The 27,611-nt window shown below is 30.4% G+C and overlaps 2 protein-coding genes across 5 annotated transcripts in view; one reads left to right on the top strand and one right to left on the bottom strand.

Annotated features, from left to right (window-relative positions):
- LOC126748647 (uncharacterized) overlaps positions 1 to 27,611 on the top strand; it is a 207,929-nt gene that overhangs the window by 57,321 nt on the left and 122,997 nt on the right. The gene's annotated exons all lie outside the window — the stretch shown is intronic.
- Positions 412 to 27,611, bottom strand: LOC126746228 (cytochrome P450 4C1-like). 2 transcript variants are annotated; one of them, XM_050454773.1, is made up of 11 exons: positions 27,407 to 27,611; positions 20,459 to 20,665; positions 15,838 to 16,017; positions 11,675 to 11,741; positions 11,478 to 11,607; positions 8,190 to 8,229; positions 3,111 to 3,223; positions 2,991 to 3,059; positions 2,759 to 2,924; positions 2,526 to 2,699; positions 412 to 618 (listed from the first exon to the last, which is right to left on the bottom strand). In XM_050454773.1, the coding sequence occupies exons 1-11, from the start codon at positions 27,567 to 27,569 to the stop codon at positions 455 to 457; spliced, it is 1,473 nt and encodes a 490-aa protein (XP_050310730.1). In that variant the 5' UTR covers positions 27,570 to 27,611; the 3' UTR covers positions 412 to 454. The 2 variants fall into 2 exon arrangements, with proteins under 2 accessions (XP_050310730.1, XP_050311443.1); XM_050455486.1 differs by lacking the exon at positions 15,838 to 16,017.

The following is a 27,611-nucleotide window of genomic DNA, read 5'->3' as shown; positions in this document are numbered from 1 at the left end:
TATTGAATTTATTCTTTACTTTACGACCAACCTGTGTGTACATATATATGTAAGATTTCCTAAATCTTTCGACGCGAAACGGCATAAATTCAAAAACGAAATTCGCTACTTGAAGTTAGATATATTTGCGCGTGATGGTCCCGACGTGAAGATCCCGAAACTCCCTCCGCCCTTGCTTTGGGAACGATTTAAAATTCCAAATGCGAAATCTGAATTGTAAAACGACCGGTTTGTTTAAAATATGATTTTCCTTCTTTCTATGCGGAGGGCCACCGACATTATATCATATCTCATGTCATAAAACAAAAGTAATCAGTTTTTGAAAAAAGCAATTTGGATATGAAAAACCCTATTTTTGGAAATTAGTTTTTAGAAGTCGTAGAATGTGGTCAGTTTAAAGAAAATGCATAATTTTATTGAAAATCTTCTTGTATTTTCTTAAAAATTTTACATTTTAAATTCTAGGTAAGAACTCTATATCAAATTTGATTTTTGGCTTGATAATAATATAATAGTTAAACTTAATTGTTTTCAAAACCTTCGGATCCACCTTAATTTTGTACTGTCTTAGTATATTTGCCACCATTATTTTCACTTGCGCCACTGCGTAGTATCTGCCTAAAAAAAATAGACGTTTTATTTTCAAAATTTTCGCCAGTATATCTAGATAAATTTTTATATCGCTTTTTTAAATAATTTTTGGATTTTTCGATTCTTTTGGGGTTATTCAAAGCCTAAACAGTAAAATTATTGAAAACTTTCATCGACGATCCATTTTCTTGAGCTTGCGGAGCTTTTTGTCTAAACGCCTGGAAATTGATATTCAGTCAATCAGCTATTTTGAGTTCAACATTTTTTAGAGCCTGGAAAAAGTTTTTGACTATTATTGGAAAATTCTGAACCATAACAAAATATTTTTCTTTTCTCATAATCGGAGCTTGTTTTTGGATTTTACGAGACTCAAAATGTGAAAATATTGAACACTTAATTAACAAGAAATTCCTTAAAGATTTAAGAGCTTTTTCCCGAATGTCTGGAAGATTCTGAACCATAAAAGACAATTCAAATTCATGTTCAAAAATTTTTATTATCTCATTGTCCTTCAAACCTCTGAGATTGTCACTAGATATTCTCAAATGTTATTTTCAGAGCTCTTCTTAATTTAAATTTTTTATAATTTTATGAGGCCCAAGCAGTAAAAATCTTGAAATGTTTACAAGCAAATAAATCACCCTTCTTTTTAGCCTGTATAGCTTTTTTTAGGACCATATATCTGATAGATTCTGGACCATAAACTAAACTTTTTCTTTTAAGAAATTAGTCATTCTTCTTCTCCATTAAGCAATCCAGAAGGATCCTAGATTTTCCCAATTTTCTTTTTTTTTCAAAAATAGTAATAAAAGGTATATTCTATATTTTTCTTTTTCTATTCACACTTTTTAGCAAATTAAACCGTTTGAATGAGAAAAATTAAATAACGGTTTTCGTGTTTTTATTTTTCTTTTACTTACGTTTCAGATTTTGCTCGAAATTACTTTATTTGCTATTTGGATTACCAAAGCTAAACCCAATTTATGTTTTTTTGGTAAAAAAACGAAAAGAGAAATTGAGAAGTGTTTTCTCCAAATATGCGAAAACTAACATTATTCTAATAAGCTTTTTAAAGTTTATAGTTTTCTTAAAAGCTTTTTGACTCTATGTCTCGCAGATTCTGGACCGTAAGGGAAGTTTCCTTTTTCCACAATTTCTTGATTTGTTCCTTTAACTGCTTTATTTTTTCGTTAATCCTCAGAAGTGCCCTAGTTTCTCAACGATGTTTAAGGCTATTCCTAATTTACTTTTTATTTTTGAATAATTCTATAGAACTTGAAAAGCTCTTGGCGCAAAGATATGGAAATTAACATTACGCTAATCAGCTTTTTTATGTTTATAGTTTTCTGAAACATCGATTAAGTTTTTTCCAAAATTTACCGATTTTTCTGACCCTTATTCCCTCAAAGTGCCCTCTATTCTCTATGAAACTCTAATGAATATCGCTAGTTTAAAAAAAATCTGCATTTCTAAAGCTTTTTTCAATTTGCTCTTTTCTTGGATTTTATAAGGCAAAGATATTGAAGAGTTCAACTTCATCAGCAAACTCCTGAAAATTAATGATATGATATGATAAAATCCGTATTTTTTAATTTTAAATTTCTGCATTTTGCATTTTACGTCTTCCATGCGTTCCTTAATTCCAAAATGCCATGATCCTCTATTCTGTTAAACCTGTGAGAGTATCACTAGTTTTTCCATATTTTTTCTTGATTTATTTTTTTTTGCATTTTACGAAGTCTTAAAAGTGTCTAAATTTTTTCTTCATTTGTAGAGCTGAAGCATAAAGCCTTTCTTGAACAGTGTCATAAAGTGATCTTGAACACAGCCATAATTTAAGTAATGACCTGGATATATTGTACCTTCCAAAAGTAATAATCCTTATATTTCATTAAATATAATTATATTTTTTACTTTTAAAATGAAGTATATACCTGGACAATCTCTTGGTCCAACTAAAAATGGCAAATAGCTTCCCAATTCCATCTCTTTTTGGGCGGAAAATCTGGACGGGTCAAATGTTTCTGGATCTTTCCAATATGCCTCATTACGATGCACAAGAAATGGCGAAATCAAAATGTTTGCACCCTTAGGAAAATGTTTTTTTCCTAAAAACTCCTTTTTTTATTATCTTAACTTTTAAGAAATGCTATTGGAGAAAACTCACCAACGATCATATCATCTGTTAAGTGCCTACCAGTTACAGGTACAATGGGATAAAGTCTAAGAGTTTCAAATATACATTGTTCAAGATATTTTAAATTGCTTAGGTCTTTGGTTTCGATTTCTCCTTCAGAACCAACGTTATCCAGTATTTCTTGAAGTACTTTATCCTGAAATAATCCATAATTAATCAACAATAATTTAATATAAATAAGCAGTAACTAAACGGGTATCACCTGTATTTCTGCATGCGTTCCCAAATGCATTAATGTGTAAAATAATGTTAAAACCGTTGTGTCAATACTCTAAAAGTCATATATTTAAATTATCTTAATTAGTTTTTTTACAAAACTTACTGTAACATATAATAGCATCATCATGTTAACTACTTCATCTAAGGAAAAGTCTGATTCTTCTTTTAAAATAAGTGTTTCTACTAGTGGTAATTGAAGCAGATAGTCAGCGTTTTCTGTAAAAAAAAGGAGTAAACACCTAAAAATATTGAAATTTTGGCTTTAGCCACTGCAATATTTGAAGAGAGTATGTTAATAAATATATTATACCACCTCATAAAACTGAAACATTTAAGAAGTCATTACCTATCAAATTGCCTCTGTAATTAATAAATACAAAATAATGGACTTTTCTTTATCTTTCTTTATCGATACCAGTCTTCAAAAGAAAGTTAAAGCCAAATTGGTTCAAGAGCATTAATTTGCACATCATCTTACTATGCTATCTCATTTCTATCTGATTATACTTATCTTCTGTTTTTTTTAAATTAATCTCTCTCTTCCTCTTCTCTTCAATTTTTCTTGTAATTTTTAAAGTCGATACTATATTGTTTTTTTTGTTGCTCACTGCTTTGCGGCCATGTATTTTTTTATATCATTTTTCCTTTGCTCTAGCAGCTGCCTCTGTTTGGAGGTAAGCTGATGTAGCTTTTTATTCCGAATAGTTCATAGTTTTATTATGTATTATTTAATTTCTAAGCATGTAAATTTGGGAATAAATAAACCATAATAATAATAATAATTATTATTATTATTATTATATGCTGAGGAATAACATAGGTTTTCTGGTAGTCACTCGAGATATTTTAAAGGAAGAAACCTGCTTTTAACTCATATAAAATGAAAGAAAACTGTAATAGGTTTTCTTGTTCGTCTTGAAATATTAACATTTTCACAGCAGCGATCTTATAAGTGTAAGACTCGGCACTAGTAAAAAATCCTTTATGTTCTCTTATAGATTTTATCACTATTATCATGCAATCCTCTGTGCATTATTGAATATATGCGTCACTAATTATTTTTCATTCAAATCGATTTTGTGCTATTTGATCCAGTTATTGTAGATTTAATCTCTTAACATACCTCCGATCCCTTAATATCGTCCGACTAAGTCGCACACCTCTAAGCCTCTAATTTGCTTATCAATTCTGGGTCTCTATTCTCTCAAGAGAACAGGTTTGTCAATAATGATGTTTTTGACGTGTTGATATGAATCGTCTAATTTCAAAAGCGGCCATCTATAGTGAAGCTAATTTTAAGAAAAATGCAAAAAACTGCTATAAAAAAATACCTTGTAAAATATTGTATTTTTTGTCATTTAGATCTATAAATGTACTAAAATAACATATTTTTAATAAAATAAACAACAAGTTTTAGTTACTTATATCTATATGATTAAAATAGTTAGTAGAGGGCCGTTTTTGAAACTAACCTATGGATTTGGCCGGTTTTGAAACTTATCTATATGGATATGTCTGGTTTTGAAATTACCTATTGATTAACTGCTTTTGGCCCAAATTTATTATATTAATGAGCCATACATACTTTCATCAGCATTAATAAAAAATAAAATGTTCCACCTTTGTGATGTATTTTAACCGACTTTATTAAAAAAATCTTAACAAAACAAAAAAAAATTCTACAAAGTAATACTTATAAAAATTAAAAAAACGAAATCAAACAAAAAACAAAACAGTGTATAAATATCTGTTTAGTCACTTTTTAAATCTTAAATGTTCGAGTCGAGATTTAAATTTATACAATATTTTCTCTTTCTTCAATTTCTGCACACACCAGGTCATCTTCAGGAGGTTGACCTATGGATTGTTCAACAGTAGTGTAAAAGTTTAAATTTTTCAACTCTTGCCAGTTTTCTACGTAGTGAGCTTGGAGAAGTGCGTTAATGTCCTTGATCTTTTTGCCATTTGGAGCCATGCCAGTTGTTAGAAGACCAGGGACTAGATTATTAAGCGTCTTTCCCTCTTTTACCACCAACTTATCACCTCCTAAATCCGAACGGTAAGACTCCTCTCCACGAATAGTTACATTACCTTTTAAGGTCTTCTTCAATGAAAACCTTTTAGAAGGGTTGAATTTGAAGTGCCACTGTCCAGGTGGTTTCATAGTTTCTAATGTGGCACTTTTCCAGTCATTGATTTCAATATCTTTCATTTGCCAAACAGAGCCATGCCTTTTTAGAATATGTATGTATTCTTCGGGTTTTATGATAATTTCGATATTTTTTATTTTTTTTTTTCGATTTGCGCAAATACCCTATCTGGTGGTATATACGAATGACCTACAATGGGAAAGATAACGTCAACAGTTTTAACGTTTTGAGGAGCTGATGTTACAAGCCATTTTGACAACATTCCCATCAATGTTGTATTTTTGTTTTGTCCACCACAGCCATCAGCAAATAATCGGACAGTGTCAATATCTTGTAAGTCTGAGTGGCATAATCTGTGGGAAACGGCACTTGCAATTTTATTTGAGCTTTTCGGCCTTTCTATTTCATTCCAATAATAAATATGAACATTGCTTGCAGTTAATGCAGCATGTGAGTTGCCTTCTACAATAGTGAAGTTATAGAAATTCGATTGACGACTGAAATAAGCTCGTTGGTCTGGTACCTTTGGTAAGCTCATATTCTTCTGGCAGTCAAAAGACCATGGTCAGCAATCCATCTCTTTCCTGCTGCAACATTTGAAAAAATGCCTTGGCCTTTAATTTATGAATTCTTTTCTGTGTAATTAAATTTTGTTTTTTAGTTGGTTCCTTTTCTGTTTTGATTTTTTCGCCAAGTTCTAAGCATTTGGAGCACGCATCTACTCTGGGACTGCCAAATCCCAAGTTATATTTTTTGTTAAAAATGTTGCGGAAAAAAGATTCTTTCTGTTGACGGTAAGTATAACCTGACAGAAGTTTTCGAGCGATAGTAATGGGGTTCCTGGGCTGTAAAGGACTCAATAAATTTCATAGCTGACAACTTTTTCGGTATATTTTTTAAACTTTTTCGATCTCCTCCTCTTATTTCTTTTGCTATGCTACCGCCGGATTTAAAAGGACATAGTATAACCCCTTGAACACGATATTTTTTAATAACTAAAATGTTAAGGAAAGCTGTCCTATAAACTGGAACTTTTTTGCCATCAGATTGCCTTCTGACAAAGTATTTAAATGTGTACGACTTTTCTGGACGATTAGATTATGTTGGACGATGTCGTTCTGGTTTCTGTACGCTTGTATAATTTACTATGAAACTATCCTAAACAATTTTATCCTTGGAGAGATAGAAATTTGAATGGAACTTCATGGATCTACATTGATAGGCATTAGTATTATGGTAACACTTCGGATATGCAGGGAGTTGTTCACTCGTATATCTAAAATAAAAACAAACTCATCAGGTACTTTATTAATTAAAAAACATTTTAAATCGGATTACCTTAACGTTTTTAGTTTATTATTTTTCCATTCAGCGATATTTCTCGTTTCCTTCCTCGCCAGCTTCGGAAAAACGGGGGAAATTATGCTTCCGATACTATCGTTCATTCTAATGCTTTGTATAGACATTAAAAACACACTTAAAAACTAACTTTTAAATATAAAAACCTAATTGTTTTTAAAAGGACCGATCGTAAACAAAACAAATCTAATACTAAATGAAACACGTGGAATCGACTCGTAAATAAAAACCGCGAAAAGACAAAATCTGAGGCTTCCTATTGGTCAGCCGGAGATGGCCGGTTTTGAACGCAATGCGACATTGGAGATGGCCGATTTTGAACAACAAAGAACACACGACAATTTAGCTTGGATGTGGCCGTTTTTGTTAGGAAATGATTTCATATTATACGGTTTATGTTTTAGAATGTGATACTTAGCCTGAAAAATGAAAATTTTGGAGATGGCCGCTTTTGAAATTAGACGATTCATATTAAGGCCGTGCAGGATCTACAACATCAGTCGCATTTCTTCTAGATTGTCCGAGAATAGCACTACATCACCTACAAACCGTAAGTTGTTCAGGTTCATTCAATTTATATTGATAACTCTTTGAATTTAGTCCAATTGTTTAAATACTCTCTCCATGACTATAATATACAGTAAATATAAATAGTTTTGGTGATATAGTGTCACTGCCCATAATTCCAGGGTAATAACTCTAGGTTTTTAATGTTCTAAGCCCAAAACGAAAATATAAAATCTTTATTATAAGAAAATGTTAATGTTTCCTATAGAACAAATATCCTTTTTCATGAGGCATGTATGTTACACGCGGATTACTAAAGTAGTTTGGGTTACTAACGTGATGCGGCAATATTGGAAAAACTACAAAACATGTTTGGGAAAATGTAAAGATCTTACCGTCATGATAATTTTTGAGGTTAGGACAAAACGATGTACATTTTTTACATCCGAAAAAATTTATAAAAGTTGTTTTGTTGGTTTTTAATTTTAATTTTTTATGTTGGTGTTATCTTGACTTAACACGTTCTTTTATAAATTACGTTCTTTAATTTTTTTTGGAGTATTTTACATATTTAAAAACAAATGATACATACGGGACTATTTATTTTTAAGGTCCAATATTTTTTTATGATTTCTAATTCATTTAGTAACATACATTAAAAAATAAACTTGTTTAAATTAAATGAATATTATAAAAGTGAATAAAATGGAGCTAATAAGAAAACTCTCTATTGCTATGCCTAAGCTTCTGTAAAAGGAAAACAATATTTTCAGCTAATATCCTCAACATAGTTCCCAACAAAAGAAAAATTTATTCAGAAGCAACTTATTCAATTGAAATAAAAATGTTATAACAGAGTTTCCCAAGTGAACTTTAATAACTTCCTTACCTTTTAACGTAATTACCTCGGATTCAAAAATGTCTTAAGTTTTCCTACTTTTTTCATTGGCAACTTAGTTTCGTACCTTTTATTAGTAAAATACTCTCATACAATACAGTCAGCGAGATTTTAGATGTATAGCTTTAAACCTTTGTATAAAGTTTCAAAAGCCTATTTAATAATAATAATAAATTGCTTCGCTTGTTTGTAAGCGAGTCTTCTAGTTAAAAAAATTCATATCACTGGAACATATTTTATTTAAAATCTTAATTTTTTTATTACTTACCAGATTTTTGTTGAAGCTCAATTCTTTTTTTGTCAATTAACTAAAAGAAACAAAAATATATTATATTTTTTAAATATGCAGGTCCTATCTGCTGGTTTTTACTAAATTATTTAATATAAAATCTATACTGCGGGTGAAATAGAATTAAATACAAAAATTGTATAGTTTACCCAACAAAAATATTATAAAATATAATATAAGGAAATCACAAAGTTCACAAAAAATACTGAAACTTATTAAATGTTACTTGGAATATCTTGTAAATAAAAACAAAAAATTTTAGGAATTTTTTTCTAAATTTATAATGTTAATATTGTCTTTCCATTTCGAAAATAGTTGCACTTTAGAGGCGCTAAACTACGTTAGGTTAAGAAAAGAAACATTGAAGAATCTAAATTAAGTAAGAAATTGTAGTTAAGAAATGGAAACTTTTTTCAACCTATTTTTTTCTTTATTATTAAATATTTTTTCTCTAAGAGTTGAATGTGATCACCTATTTTATCAATAAATTTTCTCTAATCTTGTTTTAATTTAAGTAACACGTGGAAAAATGTATTCCGATTCTTTGGACCATAAAAAAACCTTATCCTTTTGAAAATCCCGTAAAAAACTGTCTTAGCAAATCATGTCCAGACTATTAGGTGAGCACTTAAGAGTTCCATCAGATCTAATCCACCGATTAAAACAGTTATTTCAAAAAATATTTACGCGTATCATTGCGTTATTAGGTGGCGCGCTATTTTTAATTACCTGAATTACCAAAAAGTGCCCTTAATTAAAATTTAGGTAAATTGAAAAGCACGCTGTTTCCCTCCACTCGTTTATTCTACATATACATATCAAAATGGTCAGTTAGAAAAATAGTTTTTTTCGCCTTATAAATTTTTATATAATTATATTTTCATACGGAATAGATACTACCTTTAATATTAAGATACCAACAAAAAATAAATATTTGGGTACAAAAAATCATGCCAGAACAGCGTTTTTTGCTACTTGCACATTTTGTCGAAATAACGCAGATTATAATTTTTAAATTCTAACGCAATATCGCATTTTCTGTGGTTCCAACCGAACAATTGTGATTTAGTTTTTATTCAATAAAAATGGAAAGACAACATTTAACTCGAGAGGAAATGCTAAGAGCAGTCGGAATGCTTGAGGCAGGAACAAGTCAAAGGGACGTTGCAAGAGCTTTGGATACATCTCCTAGTGTAATTAACCGTTTGTGGACAAGATATAGAGAGACAAATGATGTTAGAGAACGGCATCAAGGCCCGTCGCGAGTTACCACACAAGCTTTGCAAGCTCAAAGAAATCCCACGGTAACTAAATCAAGCCTCTGTTTTGGTTCAGCAGCTCTCACGAGTGCATAACGTCGAGTTTTCAGGTCAAACTATTACAAACCGTTTGCATGAGAGAGGACTTCATGCCAGAAGACCCCTAAGGGTTTCTCGATAAACTTTAGGAAATCTAGGTGCAAGATTAACGTGGTGCCAAGAACATGTTAATTGGAATCAAGAAAGATGGGTCACAGTTCTTTTTACGGATGAGTCTCGATTTTCATTTTATCCTGATTCTGGTAGAATTCGTGTCTGGAGAGAGGAAGGAAATGAATGTCGTTTGCGTCATGCCCGGGAAGTAGTAAGGCAACGTGGTGGATCACTAATGTTTTGGGGTGGCATTAGACTTGACGGAAAAACGAACCTCATTTTTGTGGAAAATACAATGACTGGAATAAGTTATAGGGATAATATACTACTGCCTGTAATTGTTCCATATTTACGCGAAATGGGCCCAAATTCGTTGTTGCAACAAGATGCCCCACCACATCGAGCACGGCTTGTACGAATCGCTATTGAGGAAAATCAAATCAATCTTCTACCCTGGCCCTCTACCTCACCGGACCTTAATCCAATTGAGCATGTTTGGGATTGGTTAAAAAGGCAACTTCTTCAACGATTTGACTTTTTTCAAGGCGCTCTGGAGCTTCGTTTTGCTGTAACACATGTTTGGGAGGAGTTGCCTCAAGAATTAATTAATAATTTAATTTTAAGTATGCCTAAGCGATGCCAAAGTGTTATTAATAATAGAGGTGGACCATCTGACTACTAGTTTAATTTGTATTTGGTAAATTTTTGTTTTTATAATTTTTTTTAATAAACGGTAATAAATGGGGTTTTGTTCTTTATTTTTATTTGGGCCCTAAATTATGAGTAAATATAATTATGAATAATGTAAAAAAATTGCAATAATTAACTTTTTTCCAATCTTCTCAAAAATATTAACATATTTGTATGTGTTCCCTAGACCATTTTGATGTGTGTATAGCTTAAAATTCCCAAAATGTTTCGGACACAGCAATATCCATCATCAGGGAGATACTAACGAATTTATAACGGACAAAGAAACAAGCAATAAAAAAAGATACAGAAATGATTTTATAATTACGTATTAGTAATATAAGATGCATCTGGGGTTGAGTTTTTATCAATAAAAATCTTATTTATATTCTATTAATGACAAAGATAAATTGATTCGTCAATTAGTTGGCTGAACAGTATGATAAATAAAATACCAAACTCAAATCTTAATATAACCACAAGCCTCATATTTCCACGTGCGCTCAATATTAAAATCCGTTATTTTTCATTAAGATAGTGTAAGTAAATTCAAAATCTTCAACAGAAAATTAATCAGGATTCTTATTATCTTAATTTGCTTAAATTTTTGTTGCTCTTCTTGATAAAATTCTTATAAATATTTCTTTTTAAGGATCCTTTGCATAATTTGCTCTTTGCTTTTTTGTTCTCTGATTTATTTTTCAAATTTTTCCCTAAAATCTTTTAAAATAAGTTTGAATTTTCTACATAATATGCTCAATATCCTAATTTATTTTCTGAATGTAGACAGTCTAACTTACACTAAAGTTTCTAATAAAAAAGAAACTTTCATCCATCTAGCCATTATACCTATTTGAAGACTTTACTGATTTTTTTTCTTTTTATATAAGGGGACAACTTCTAACATAAAACCAACTTCATTAAGCTAAGTGCCAGGCTTATCTCTGAAATAGTAGAGAAAAAAAATTAAAAGTATTTGTAAATAACCCAAGTAGAAATCTCGGTCGGGATTATAAGAAACTGTCTTTTTACTATTAATAAGATTTTTTAAATAGCTTATTGGGGACATAAATAATAATTTCTAAGACCAGGTTTCTTATAGCTATACAAGGAAAAATACATTTTCATATCTCCAGTATGTACTACTTAATAGAAAATTACTTACGAATTTTAATCTTTTCTTAATGAAGGTGAACTCTTTGTAAAACTGCCTTCCTTCGATGGTCAAATACTTGTAAGCCCAGTGAGGAATTGTTCTATTAAATAATGTTCGCTGAAAAGTGATATTCAACATTCTGTAAAAAAAAGTAAGTAAGAAAGATGGAATGGTAAATAAGTCTAATTTTCCGGTTTAAATCTTACCTTGTAAGGGCTTTTACTAGCTCATTTTCTGTCGATTCATCTTTAATATTGACACCCATAAAGTTTTCTAAAAACCAGAATAAATTATTTATGTCAAATATATTTATACATAAAATAACAGTTAAGTACATAATCTCTATGAGTGCTTATATATTTTATTATATACTTTTGAGTTACGTTAGATTAGATTAATGTCTGAATTTACCAGCAGAACAAAATAATGTTTTTCGGTTACCAAATTAACCTCAAACTTATGGAAATTTTCTTAATGCTTAAGACCCATTGACGGTAAACACGTTGTACTACAATGGCCTTCCAAGTGAAAGCGAATATTATAGGTACAAGGGTGTTTTCAGCATTGTCTTTATGGCAGTAGTAGATGGAAGATATATACGTAAACGTGGAATGTCAAAGATGTATTTCATATAGTGGAGTTTTTAAAAATACACTTTGCGCTAGAATAGAAAACTTTGATGATGGGAGTTTAAATTTACCACCTGGAAAGCTCGTGCCAGAACAACAGGAAAACCTAATGACACCATTCGATTTAATTACAGATTATCATGAGCAAGACGAGTTGTGGAAAATGCTTTTGGAATAATGTCATCTGTTTTTCGATTCTTAAGAAAGCCCTTGTTTTTGCAACCTACTACTGCTGAAATAATTGTTCTCACATGTTATTACTTATATATTTTCTTACAAAACACTAAACCAATTATGTTATGCTCCCCTTGGAATATATGACAATGAAGAGGTTTTAACGGGCTTTTTCGTTTAGAAGTTTGATCTACATTTCAAAAAATTTGTACATTATTTTGCAGGCCATTGAATAATACCTAGGCAAGACAGAATGTAGTAAACTAATATGTATTATTATAAACAAATAAAAAAGATTATTTATCTGTGTTTGACTATTTCTAGTATGTTTTGGTGTATTCTTGTCCTTTAAAAATATGAATTATTTGTATCCAAACTAACGAGACACGTACAATTCATTTATTCCTTGGCTGGATTTTGTGACATATTTCCGCCTAAAGTGGGTTTGTAAAACTTTTCATTTCCGTTCCTTTTTTTTCCAGAATCATTCTGGAACGGTCGCTATTATGTTAAGGGAGAGTTGGGGAATAGTGCGCAGTTAAGCAAAAATTATATTTGTGGCGAGCCTATAACATATAAATTAGTTTTAAAAATGGTATGAGATGTATTGCTTACTAATGTATATATATGTAGAATGTTATTTAAAAAAATTCTACTACGCAAGTATAAAATTAAACAAAAATAAAAAAACCATTTGCGCATAATTACCCGTCTCGACGAGCAATGATGCGCAAGGGTTAGGTAATCGTGCGCAGGAAATATCTGTTTTAAAAAATTATCTATTTTTAAATATTAACATTTAAAGTAGTTAATTTTTTAGTAGAAATATTTAAACAGCAGTATAAAGCCTTAATTTAAACAGTAGTCGCAGATGTAATTTTTTGGAGTATCAGCAGACGTGCAGGCTGCGTGGTTCCAAGAAGCACACATAACACAGCGGTACCATAGTTCTCGATTTTTGCCAACTTCTCCACAAATACAACATATCTCGTTGGGTTTTGAGGGAGTTGGGTTTTGAAACGCGGCATGAAGTTAAATTCATCAATATCGTCTAACTCATCATCGTCGCATATCTCAGACAATTCATTTTCCAATGAATCATCGGATGTCTTAGGTGTGGCCTCTCTCTTTCTTTTTTGTTTTCCTTTAAGTGTTTTTGTATCTTGTGTTTCTTCTTCAAAACATTTTCTTATAGTTTTCTTTTGGGGTGATTTTCTTTTTTCTTTAAGTTTTCTTCTCTTACTCTCTTCTTTTCGTCAGCGATTTCTAGTTCCTCCCTAACCGGAGTGCTTGTAAGGATTTTTGAACATTGCTTTTTTTTAGCATTTTTTTAAACTCCTTTAATAACTTTTTTTGTTGGTATAGGAGCCATAGAAAGGAAAGAGTTCTCTTTCGATGTACCTGGCTGAGGATTGTTATAGTCAATTAAAGATGTTTGTCTAGCCTCTGGCAAAGAATCCTTTTCTTCTGGTTCAGAACTATTTGGCAATGAAATATTAGCTTTTGGTCTGGATAAGGGTGGGTGATTTTCGTCGCTGCTAACAACAGTGCAATTTGTATTTTGCCTAGAAGGGGTAAAATCATCCTCACTAAATCTGTCTGGATTTAGTGGATAAATGTGGCGACTTTCATGAATGCTCTGTTTAATAATTCAGATACGTCATATTCTGTTATTTTTTGATGTCCAGAAGTACATAAATGAAGATCGTATTCTCTATAGAGAGCATTTTTAAGTGGACTAAAAAAAGTTAGTTCCAATGGCTGAAGACGATCTGAGGTGTGGGGAGGAAGAGAAACCATATTAATATTATTTCCTTTACAAAAATTATAAGTCGAAATCGAAATATGGCTTGAATGGTTGTCTAAAACCAATAGGACAGGATCAGATGCAGTAGGCTTTGCATGTTTTGCAAAATGAGACAACCACTCAACAAATAGCTCAGAGTTAATCCAACCGTTCTTTAAACATTTGTAGAAGGCACCTAAGGGTCCATTTTTTTGCAGAGTTGTTGGCATTCTTACTCGGGGATATATGAACATGGGGGGGATGTAATTCCCTGCAGCGCTCATACAAAAAACTCCAGTTATTGTCCTTCCCCTTTCAGCAGATATAGCAGAGCCCACTTTTTTTACTCCTCTGGCACCATAAACTTTCGGTCATTTAGCTTGAACCGTTGTCATGCCTGTTTCGTCCATGTTAATTATTCTGCTTGGTTGAAATTTAAACTTTTGCATAGGAATCTTAAGATTAGAATAAAATAGTTCTACAGATTCTTTATTAAAAGTAGAAATCCGATTTAAACTCGTGCCCTCAGGCTGTCGCAGTTTTATCTCGGGAAATCTTTTTAGAAATCCATAAAGTCATGCTTTGCCAGCTAGTCCCTTTTCTCGTTGTGAATAATATTATTTTGTTCTGCATACCTAAATGCAAGCCTTCTTAGACCAACAGGTGTCAACCCAAAAAACAATTTTGAAAGCAGCAGAACATAATATTTTAATTCACACTCTATTTCTTTAGAGAATACAGTTTTACGGCCCAATCGAGGTAGTTTAAAATCATCTTTCAACAACTTTTTTCTAAGGGTAGATTCTGGTATTTTAAAGGATCTTCCTACTTCCCTAATTTTTCTTCCGTCGGTCCTTATAGCATCTAGGGCTTTTTGCAGGGATTCCGTCGTATAAGAAAGGATATCAGTCTTTCGTGTGTAATTTCTAGGCATCTGAAAACATTAAATAGTACTATTACTTCTTAGCATTTAATTACGTGAAGGGAAATCGTGCACTTCTGCGCACAATTACCCCTTTGTTATTGTCTTTTATAAAAACATGATGTGGCCAAAAACATATAAACAATGTGCCTAAATATTCACAATACTCTAGATTTTACAAATATAAGTAATGTAAAACGATTGGACAAAAATTATGGACTTACCGTTTTATATTCTAACCCCGAAAACTTATAAAAAACAAAGAAAAATTCAATCGGTTAACCTCTCGGCGATCGTAAACACACTAATGGCGCCAACGGTCGCGCACACATTTTAGGCACTCCGTTGCAGAGAGCAGCACTGGTTCAGCGTTTCGGATAGCCCGCGAAATACAAAATATCATGATGCGCAGGATTACCCACCGCGCACCATTACCCAACTCTCCCTTAAATGTATCAGTTTGTTTATTTTTGTTTTTATAATTTTTATTTTCGGCATTCCATATATTATTGTGCCCTTATAAGTTCAATTGAACGTAGCGCTTGATCTTCTGATCAAGTGTGCGACATCTCCGAAAACGAAGAGCGGTACGTCGATAGAGGTACCAAATGCTTAAATGCTTAAATTGTGTATTGCGCGTGTATACACCCTGTTGAGCAACATTTCCTTTAATGAACATCGTGCCACAGGTTGCCAACTGTTGCGCAACTATTAAACAACACCTATAAATTGAGCAAACTCACGAGTTGATTAACTGTTGCTCAATAATGCTTGCTTAGTCTGTTTCTACCTTTTAACATTTAAGTTTTATTTTATATATGTTACAATACTAGTATCTCATAACAAAATTATAATTACCCATAAACGTATCGAATGAGTATCTGCTTAGTACTTCCAATAGCGTCACAGATTCTTTGATATCTTGTAATTTTTTATTTAATTTTATGGCAGTTTTGTGAAAAACTGGAGTATATTTGTACCAAATGGATGATGCAAATGCCTTGTTTGCTAGTTTTCTATGATGTCTCCATTCTTCGACTGTAAAATTTAAAAAAAGTTAAATTTCTTAGATACAATAAATTGATATTAAGAAATACAAATATATCAGTTGAACTCTTTTTTGATTTGCAAAATATTTGTGTAGCACGAAAAACTAACAATGAACATGTGCATTTTTGTAGTTTTGTAAAAAAGTGTAAAAATACTACTGTAAAATGAGGTATTGTTTCTTCTGTTCTTATTATTTCTCCTTAATCTATTTTGCGGTTTCTTTTAACATAAAAGGTGCCGCTAGCGGAGCTTTTCAGAGACAACTTTGACAAATAAACCGGAAAATAGAATATTAGTAGGGCAACTGTACTTCTGATTTCTTTATTAGAACTCAATTAATTCTGATAAATCCTAAGTTAAAAACTTATTCTTAAATATGACCAAAAAAATAACCAAAACGTCAAGATCTTAGAACATTGAATACAATTATATAATGCACTTAGCAAAGATCATCAGATATCTTCAGATATTTAAATCATCAGATATCCAGCAAATCCAAAAATCGATATAATTGTATCTTCTGGAATATCCAAGGAATTTTAATAATTTTTTGTCCAGATATTAACGACTTACTAAATCAATTGCGATAGTTACGAATCTCTCCAAACTAAGGCTTTTTTGTGAAAATTAATTAAAAACTCGAATTTTAAAGAAATGAAAAAAGCTCTAACTCCCAAAGGATGTGAGTAACTTTTTTCTAGAATATATTATAATAAATATCTAAACCGATCTGAGATTACTGCAAACCTATAAAGTTTTTTGATAAAAAATCATTGAATTGATAGATGTGAAAAAAAATTTAAACGGCTATAACTTCCAAAGTTCCCAAAGGATTTGGTTAAAACTTTTTTCAATAATAAATAAAATAATTATCTAAACCGATTCCAAGTTATTGCAAGCCTTCAAAGTTTTCTGATTAAAAATTATTGAATTGTTAGATGTGAAAAAATATAAAGAAAAAATTTTATCTATATCCTTCGGAAGTTTTTGAAGCCTTTTTCATTTCTTCCACATTTAAATTATTAATTAATTTTTACGAAAAAATCAATCTCGGTTTGTGGAGGTTGCTAACCACCATAAATCAATTTAGTTATTCATTGTTAATATTTAAACAAAAAATTAATAAAATTGCTTGGGAATTCCAGGAGGCCGTGGTTTTATGCAATTAAAAAAACTTTATTGTTTATTAAAAAAACGCACTGAAATTACTTAAAACATCCTTTCTCCATTCTTCTCCAACTTCCATTCTTTAGTATCAGTATTAATACTATATGAAAGGTACACCATCCAAACGTAAAAAACAAACGCAGTTGCCAAATACTGTTATTGGCACAATATTTCCAAGAGAAATTTACAGCGTTGCCGTTCTGTGTAGAAATTTGGGGAATTTAAAGAATCCAAATTAAAATTATTATTTATCATTAGTGATTAGTATAAATATAGTATAAAATAGTTTTGGTTATGAAATGAATTTCACTCTTTGTCTTGCTAATTACAATAATTTATTATATCAATTTATATTCTTTTGGCAAAATGGAATACTAAGCATGTTTACCAACACAATATCCTCTCTACTCCTTGTGTAGATGTTGCGCTCAATCCAATGTTCATTCTAGTGTATTCAATGTTCTAAGGTCAATATAAATACGAAGTTTCATTTTTGTATTTTTTTACTTGCCCTATCCCGGAAAATCAACTTTTGAATTAAAATTATAGTACGTTAAAATTAAAATTATACTACATTGATATAGTCGCTGCTAGACATAATTTATTTTGGATATCGGTCAAAACGTCTTTCTTTTATCTGTCATAACTATGTTCTCATCTACTATTTGCATTATGTATCAAGTTCTTTGACAGGTGACCAAAATAAATTATGTGTGGCCGCGACCATAGCTTACATTTAACCACATAAAACGAGACAATAATTAGGCTTTTTATATTTAAAAATTATATATTATATATTTGTCTTTAATGAAATTCATAAAAAACAGTATTTAAAAGGTCAAAATATTATAGTATAGAATATATAATCATAAATAATTCATAGTTAAAGCTTAGCTCTGTTTGTAGTATTAGCTGCACTGGAGTTCGCTGTGAGTACACTCTTTTTACTTATAAATTTCTTTAAAAATATTTCGTCTAGTCAATATTTATTTATTTTCGCACCAAATAACAATATACACACATATTTATATTGCCAATGACGTACTCTGAAAATAAAAATGCTATTACTATACCAAGGCTGCTTACTATGGATGGTGCTACCATAGCCATTAACGACAGCAGAGATATGGGAGATCAAATCTGAGCTGTAGCAAGAAATTATATTTCTACAAAAAGATAATGATACATTTAGAGCAGAAAATAAAGAGGGTATTCTCAAGATTGCACAAAAATTCAATGTCTTTGGTTGGAGAAATCCAGTAGATTGAAAGACATTGAGCAGGCTTTAAATCTTTTTTCCCGGATATTAAAGATATCTTCAGGTTTAGACGTTTAGAGGACTTCAGCAAATATTTAATAATAGACTTTAAATTATAGATAAAAAAAGTTTAAAATTAAGTATGAAAAGTTGTATAAAATTTCTAAGTAGAAAAACTGAACTACTGAATTAATTTCTCCAATTTTTCACCGGTTTACATAAAAATTAGTTTTATTAAAGAGATTTTTAATTTAGAGCAAAAAATTTAGGAAATTTTAAAAAGTTTAGAGTAAAAATTAAATATAACAAAATGTGTCAAATTAATATCATACCATGTAGAAAAACTAGAATAAATTCCCTAATCTCTCTCCGATTTCCCTGAAAATTATATTCGAGGAAAGGATTTTTAATTTAGAGCAAAAAGTGTATCTATAAAAATTTTGAAAAACTCAAAAATCTAAGAGTAAAAAATTAAATATGAAAAATCAAGATTTTTAATTATTATTTTTTGGCAAGCAATATTTTTATGAAAAAAATGGAATTTTCTTAAAAGAGTTTCAGTCAAAGAAAGTGCATTTTTTCTCCAATAATTTAATAGAAAAATGATTTTGTACCTCAAAAAATTTCTGAGTTAGAGGCAATCTGATCAACCAGAGTCCAAGAGCCCCTCCAATTTGGAGTTTTCGAAACGCAAATGTACGTAATTCACATTCATCGAGATCAAGATTTTTATTTTTTAGTAGACATTTTTGGGTATAACTTGGGAACCACTGGAAATATTTTCATAATTTTTCTAACGCAGTATTACAAAGATTTTGATGATGAATTTGAGACTAGAAACGCGGTTCTAAATTTATTATTTGGGTAATTAGATGCATTTTAGTTGGAGGACTTTTTTCATATTTTTTTCGGGAATTTTTCACTTTTCTTAAGAATATTTTCACGAAAAAATTGATTTTTTTTAAAAAGAATTTCAGTCCAAGAAAGGGCGATTTCTTCCCAATAATTTCATAGGAGAACGATTTTTATCAACCAGGGTCCAAGGGCCCTCCTATTTGGAGTTTTCGAAGCGTAAATGCCGTAATTCACCGACATTGAGATTTTTAATTATTAGTCGATATTTTTGGGCATAATTTGAGAACCACTGGAAATATTTTCATAATTTTTTCACGGTAGTACTATGGAGATCTTAAGGATGAATTTGAGTACAGAAACGTGGTGGTAAGTTATCTATTTAGGTAGTTAGGAGCATTTTAGTTGAAAGACTTTTTTCAGGAATGTTTCATTTTTCTTAAGAATATTTTCATGAAAATTTGGAAATTTCTCAAAAGAGTTTCAGTCCAAGAAAGGTCATTTTTTTTCCTAATGATTTCATAGCAAAACTATTTCTGCACCTCAAAAACATTCTGAGTTAGAGGCAATTTTATCAACCAGGGTCCAAGGATCCTCCAATAACGAAAGATTTTTAATTATTAGTTGATATTTTTTGGCATAACTTGAGAACCACTGAAAATATTTTCACAATTTTTTCACAGTAGTGTTACGGAGATCCCGAGGATTGATTTGGCAGCAAAAGTATGATTGTAACTTGATTATTTGGGTAGTTAGGTGTATTTTGGTTGGGAACTTTTTTTATATTTTTTCAGGGATTTTTAACTTTTCTTAATAATATTTTCCTAGTGAGTCCTCTGAACGCAAATAATTTAAATTTAATAATAATAGGCTAATAACGCAAATAATTTGGTTCAACACACTTAGGATAATAAAAAGTAGAACAAATTTTGATAAACACGTAATTTATACGAGCCTTTAAGACGTCTTATCGGCAATAAGTGTCTCTCCCAAGACAGTAAATTCTTTACTAAAATATTGCAGAGTTTGAATAGGTAAAGGATTAAGAAAAAATTTTAATTTACACTATCCACTTTTTGTTTGAAATGACTATTATCTGCTAACAATTTATTAACAAGCTTAATAATATAAACATTTTCTTAAATTACTCACCATTATCCAATAGAACAAAACTATCTTTCATCATCACTTTTATCAGGTCATCATAGAAAGGGGTTTTCCGAAAACTCTTAGTGGTATTCAAGAGAAACGATTTTATCTCTTCTGGATTATCCGTTATATAATAGTAATCATTGTAGACCCAAAAATTGCAAGGAAATGAAAATTGTTTCTTCAGAGCAAGTAAGCCTTCAATTAAATCTAAAAATTATTTACTTTAATGAATATACATATATTTGTACATTTTTACATTTTATATATTTTTTTATCCTTCTTTGTATGTTATTATTTTTCATATTAATTAAATAGCCTAAATTCTATAAAAGATATTAAAAAATATATTCATTCATATTAAAATACAGTAACGAACTGTTGATTTGATGGAGGGTGATATAAATATCCGCGACATCGCAGAAGCTGTAAATTTTACGAATATTGTTATATGAAGGTTGTGAAAGAGATTTAAAGAGACTGGCGATGCAAGAGCAAGAGATTCTAGTCCAACAGGAGCCACTGAACCTACAGATATTAGTTTTTGAAAGTGGTAGACATTGGTAAAGTAGTAAGATTTAATTCCTGAACTTCCAATGTCTTTATTTTAAATTTAGCATGACATTTTGCTTAAGAAGTATTTTCAACCCAATTATTAAGCATAGACTAGCAACAATAAGTTGCTATAGGCTTATATCCTAAAGACCCTTTAGGTCATTAAGGTACGACTCACCGATAGGCGTAACATAATTAGGGAAAGACTCAGACCAGACGCAATACTTAGAGAACAAACTTCCACATTGGATTATATTATGGACTTTTTGGTGGCTTTACTGCTTAACTTGTATTTTTAATTTAAAGATAGGACAAAAGACTTGCCGTTATCTCCAGTGGTAGCCTACATATCCCTGGAGTAACATTTTTATTAGTTAGACCAAAAGCGATAGCCTAGAGCACAATAATACCATTCGGTCAAGTATCAAGTTCATAATGAAGTTAAAAACTGAGTCAGCACTGCCATGTGGTTTGTCTTTGTCACTTGGTCCGATGGCCACAACATACATTAGACAGAAACAAATATCTTGTGCAAGCAGCAACATTGAAAGAAAAAATGATTCTGAGATGATGATGAAAAATGAGAAAAACAAGATAAAAATAAATAAATAATGTCTTTATTTTACCAAAATGTACAAAGGCGACGTCTAGCCTAGGGCCAATCTACTTAACCTCTAATTACATGAACAAAAATATATACTAAGTTACATAGATAGCAGTTATCGAAAGAAGATAATAGAAAACCCGTGAAATCCATGATCCAAATCTATCTTGAGTTGGAAAATAAGCAATGACATAAAACTAAAAAAGAAGAAAAAAATGTACACATTTTCTCTTTAAATTATAAGGAGATCATCTGTAACGTGACAAAATGCGACCTTGATTTTACTTTAAAACCAGCAATGGACATGCACTTAAGTGAATTCGGAAGTTCATTATACACCGAAACAGCATTAAAAAGAAAACATCTGTGAAATAAGGCAGAATGAAAACGAGGAGCCGATAATTTACTTATACATCTTAGATTGACGTCGTGCACATCTCTTCGAAAACTTGGAAAGCAGGGGAGGATGTACTAAGTAATCGATGCACAAAAACGGCCAACTGATGAAGATAAAGATTCTCTACATGCAACCATCCAAGAGTACAGATTTTTTCTGAAACTTTGTCATATTTTCTTAAGTTAAAAATAAACCTACAGCACTGATTTTGAAGCTTCTGCAAACGATACAGGATGACTTTATCTAAACAAGAAACATAAACAATGTTACAGTAGTTCATAATAGGAAGTACTAAGGACTCGCATAATTTATTGCATACTTTGTAGTTAATGATACTTCTATTAGCGTACAATGGTTTCAGCGCAAAATATGATTTTTTAATTACGTCAAAAACGTGCATTCTAAATCTCAAGTCTTCGAAAATTACACCAAGATTCTTAATGTTATCAACTATTTTTAACTGCATTTCCCCACAAATAGTTGTAGGTTATCCAAGACAGTTTTTTCTTATTTTTTTAAGAGAAACACATTACAGAACACTTATTAGGATTTAATTTTAAATTATTGCTCGGCGAGAAAGTTGAAATACATGACAAATATTCATTTTTTCCACTACCACCCCGCAATACGTCAACAGCTTTAAAAGAATAATAAATTTGCGTATCATCCGCAAAGCTCTGAATACTGCAATATTTAACAACCTTATACATGTCTAATATGTACATTAGAAATAAGATAGGACCCAAAACGGATCCTTGTGGTACCCCAGAACTTATATAAGAGCGGTTTGACTGAGCTTGATTTTCTAATACCACCAGTTACTTTCTTTCAAAAGATACGACTTAAAGAAGTTTAATGAATTATTATCGAATCCATAATGGGTCAATTTTGCTAAAAGCAGGCTGTGATCCAACGTATCGAAAGCTTTAGAAAAGTCAAGCAATACGAGCGCTGTAACCAGACTTTTAACCAGAACTGTAAACCAGAGTGGCCCTGCGGGATTATTTTATTTGTGATAAAGAAATTATAAATCTGTGGCTGAATAAACTTTTCCAAAACTTTCGAAATCACTGAAATAATGGATATAGGTCTAAGGTCGCAATAGTCATTTGGACTACTGATTTTAGCTAAAGGCATTATAAGAGAAGTCTTCCAAACATCAGGAAAACAGTCTCTTTCCAAACAGGGGTTTACAACATGAGTCAAGTGAAGAGCAAGATGATAAATACAATGTTGGAGCATATTCGCTGAGATGCAGTCGCTTCCACAGGCAGTAGATTTGAGATCTAAAACTATTTTTAAAATTTCTGCTACAGTGGCTAAGCGAAATGAGAACTGGAGACCAGGACTAAATGTATGATTTAGAAAATATTCGACGGTCTCTGGGCAGTTATCTGAAGGACTATAAACTGATAAAAAATAATCATTTATTTTGTCAGGATTTTGAAGGTTTACAGGTATAGAACGGTTAGAAGAATTTCTGAGACTAAGGTTTTTTATTGCTTTCCATAGTTTTTTACTATTGCTGCTTTTTTGATGAAGTTCCAAATATGCTTTCTTTTCCCTCCTAATCATCCCCACCACCGAATTTCGTGGTTGCTTGTAGAATAGCCAATCGGGTAAACTCTTAGACTTTTTAAATCTCGATAACGCTTTATTTTTTTCTTTTATAAATAGCCGACAAGAAAAAGTTCCTTTCCTAAACGCAACTTAACGAATAAGCACTTAAGATCAAGGGAGAAATCAAAATCCTCGAAGGTTAAAGAGCTTTTAAGAGACTGCCGAATATATATAGCAACCCCTCCTCCCCTGCCCCCTCCCCTCTATTACTGGCAAATAACTTATAAGTTGGAATTGAAAAACTGTAAGATCTATCATCACTAAGCCAAGTCTCGGTGCAAAAAATGCACATAACGTCAATTCCAGTTGATACCATTAAATCCGAGAGGTGATCAAAACTTCATTCTGTACACGATGCACCCAACCCAACCCAACCCACCCAATCCCGATTTTTTATGTAAACATTGCCATGTGAAATCTACACATTTTGTTTAGAAAACCGAACCAAGGCAGTTTATGATAAGATATATCATGCAAAATCCAGGAATCTATAGCCAGGCTAGTGTTAATATTTCCAACATTGGGAACACCTACTAGATGTAAAGAGGATAGTGCAATATCTAATGCGCTTTACACATGACCATACGTCACACATACCTCTTGTATAAAAGCCTGTTGAATATTTTTTGTTAGTTTATACTTGATAAAGGTTAAAGATATTTCCCAACCGAAACTTGTGTTAAATTTAAAATAAATAAAGTTTAAAGATTCGATTTTATACATGAACTACAGCAAAATGGGGCATTTTTGATTGTAATAAAATGTATTAAAAAAATTTCGATCAGTTAAGAAAAAGAGAAAAGAATAAATCTAATGATAAAGGTTATATAATGTAACGTCGTATTCTAAATATTAAAGAATTTTATGTAGGTAAAAACATCAAAAAAATATTTTCAGTTATATTTTAAAATAAATGAATAATTTGTGCTATGTATTAACCTCAATTTCTTTACCAATATTATTTTTCTAAATTGGCCAGTTCATTTGACCACTATTACGTGACGCCTAACTTTTGGCCATGAATGTTTTGTTTACAGTACTATTTTCAAATAAATATATTCATAAAATTTTATCAAAATCCGCTATGACCAGAGGCTACATATTACAACTCGGTATTTTTAATTAGTTTTTCTTACCTTAATGGCGCTATATTACAAAAAATTCAGTGATGCCTAGTATGACACGTAAGTTGTTCATAATTCTATTTTACGTGCAATTCTATTATACGAGTCAATATTATTAAAGGTTGCAACTGGAATGCGTAGCCTCTGACTTTATTTTCGGTATAATATAAGAATATTCATACTCAGGTAAATTTAAATTATATCAGGTATTATTAAATTGTTTATAATCAGGTACAGAAATGTATGTCGGTTCAGACTTAAATTAAATTTTCGGTTTTTTACTACTATTTAAAAAAATTAATAAAACCAATGTCAGAACTAAAATTTAGATTTTTTTCATGAATCTATATGCAATTTTTCACTTTCTCTGTTTTTTAGTTATTGCACTAATAAAATTTTATATATAAAAAAAACAAATACTTAAAATATTAATACTAACAGTGTCCTGATCAAGCAGGGAAGCATGTGTATGTCTATATTATTTTTTGTTATATTGTATTTAGTGTCATGCTATATTTTTATGTATTTTAATATATCGATTTTTTTGGGCTTTATATTTCTGTGGTTTAACTTGTTATACCTAAGTACTTAATTTATTTCTTTCTTTTTTATCTTGTATTTATTTTGGCTAAAGAAGAATAATACACCAGATGCTTATCTATAATAAAAGAGGCTATGATTATTCTACAAAAAAATTATTTTTCTCAATAATTACAGAATCAAATTATATATGCTTTCATGAGATGAATGCGTGTTTTAAAGTTCATTTATTTGTTAAAAATATGTTATTTTATATGATTATATGTAATGTTAATTGTTAATAAAAGTTTGAATTTGAAATATTCATTCAATTCTTCTTTTTAAATTATTTTTAATATTCAAACTATTTTACACAACTAGCAAATCTAACGAAAACATGTTTTAAATCACATCGAACGTCATATATTGTATGAAACTGACGCATTGTATATAATTGACGGTCGGTAACCCGATGAATTTAATTTATCAGAGCAACATTACAGGTAAAACTATATGTAATATAAAGTGCCAAAGGTGCTAAATTGCCGTAAATTACGTTATATAAGAAGCGGGAATGGGAATCTGAGAATTCTATTATTAGGACTTGTATCCAATCTTGCAAAAATAAGACATCAGGAATATATGTGTGATAAAAAAGTATGCTAATATAATATAATAAAAGAATTGCACACAACAAAATGATAAAATGGCGAATAAAGAATTACTTTACATGCTAATTAAATTGCAAACAAAAGGACAATATTATCAATATTGCCCATATTGTATAATTTAATAGTATAAGTATATTTTATGAATATGAGAAATATATTTTAAAAGTTTATGGATCATATTTCTAATATCTTAAAAAACAAATAATGGATCATTTAAAGGCACATAATGAAAATGTGTGGCCAATGATGCTGTTAAAAATATTATGTCAAAAGTCTTTTTTTTTCAGAAAAAGTAAAGACAGTTTATAACTTATGTAGTAGACATTACATAGTAATTATTTTTCCAGGATATCCTAAAAAAAAAATTAAAAAATTGCAAAAATACAATAATAAATTAGTTTCAAAATATTTGTTATAAGCATTTTAGATTTTTGAAAAGTTTGTTTGTCAAAAATTTTAAATGTCTCTTATGTTAAAAAATGCTACATGATGATTTGCAAAACTTGACAAAATTAATTAAAATTGTTTCTTTTTCAGTGTTACCAAAAAATCGTTGGCAAAAATTTAAAATAAATAAATTGCCAAAAAATGTCTTTTAAGTCAATGGAATTAAATGACGTTCTATTTATAAACGGAAGATTATATGACCGTCTTCTCTATTATTTAAAAGAAGTTAGATTTGACTTTTGAAAATTATAGATCAAATCATTGCTTTTGATTTTTTGCAGATTTTTTGCCTCAATTTGAAATTTCGAGACACAATTTAAAGCATTATTATTTGTAGATAGTCAAAGCACCCTTAATTTCTTTTAAAGAAGCCTTGAAAATGTTCATACTTTATTATTTTTTATACATTTCTTATAAGAATAATAGTTTTTTACATGATTTAGCAATAGTTTTAATATCAGTTAAATCCTTAAGAAAATATCACCAGCAAAAACCAATAAGTTAAAGCAACATAGTGCATAAATTAATGTAAATTGACATTTTTTGATACTCAGAAATTTAATAAAATAATCTGAAATCATCTACTTAAAAGAAAATCAATGTATCTAATAGATACTTATCATTAGAAAATTATAAGGGCAACAAAATTATAATACTTAGATTTGTAATATTCTTTTAGGTACTTTTACATCATATTTATAATTTTACACAAGTAAAATTAATAAAAATATTTTTTCTTCATAGCGCGCCTTACATAGTAAAGGTTAGCATATCACATATGTTAAATTAACTTACGTCAAGGGTATTTCAAATTAGCTTATTATGCTATTACTTGCTGACCCAATAGGGAATACTCCGAAAGGGAATACCTGCCTAAGATCACTTTTTATTTTAAGCAATTATTGTGTACGTTTTAGTCTAAAAAATAACTTATAATCACACATTCACAGAAAAACTAAACTTCTGATATATTGTACTGTAGCTGTTAAGCTCTTTATTTAAAAACAGACTTACTTTGTTTGTATAAAACATTAACATTTCCTATATAGGGCAAGGGTGTCGGCCCTGATTGAAGCTTCGAAAAAATTACTAGTCTCTTATCTCTAGAGTGACTAACCCAAAATATTAAAAGAACTAGTAAAATCACTAATACAAGACTCAAATCTGAAAATATCATTTTATGCCCTACATTCAATTTTACAATTAATACTATTTTTTC

The sequence above is a fragment of the Anthonomus grandis genome, chromosome 1 (assembly GCF_022605725.1).
Source record: "Anthonomus grandis grandis chromosome 1, icAntGran1.3, whole genome shotgun sequence".
Lineage (NCBI taxonomy): Eukaryota > Metazoa > Arthropoda > Insecta > Coleoptera > Curculionidae > Anthonomus > Anthonomus grandis.
Note: the sequence above shows the minus strand (reverse complement) of the source record. Positions and strands in the feature narration are given on the sequence as shown.

Bases quoted from the DNA above. Each gene is read 5' to 3' on its own strand.
- LOC126746228 (XM_050454773.1), bottom strand. From the start codon at position 27,569: ATGATATTTTCAGATTTGAGTCTTGTATTAGTGATTTTACTAGTTCTT. The intron at 11,608-11,674 runs GTAAGATTTAAA...TTTTTTTTACAG, and splicing joins CTAGTAAAAGCCCTTACAAG to AATGTTGAATATCACTTTTC. The intron at 2,700-2,758 runs GTGAGTTTTCTC...AGGAGTTTTTAG, and splicing joins AACAGATGATATGATCGTTG to GAAAAAAACATTTTCCTAAG.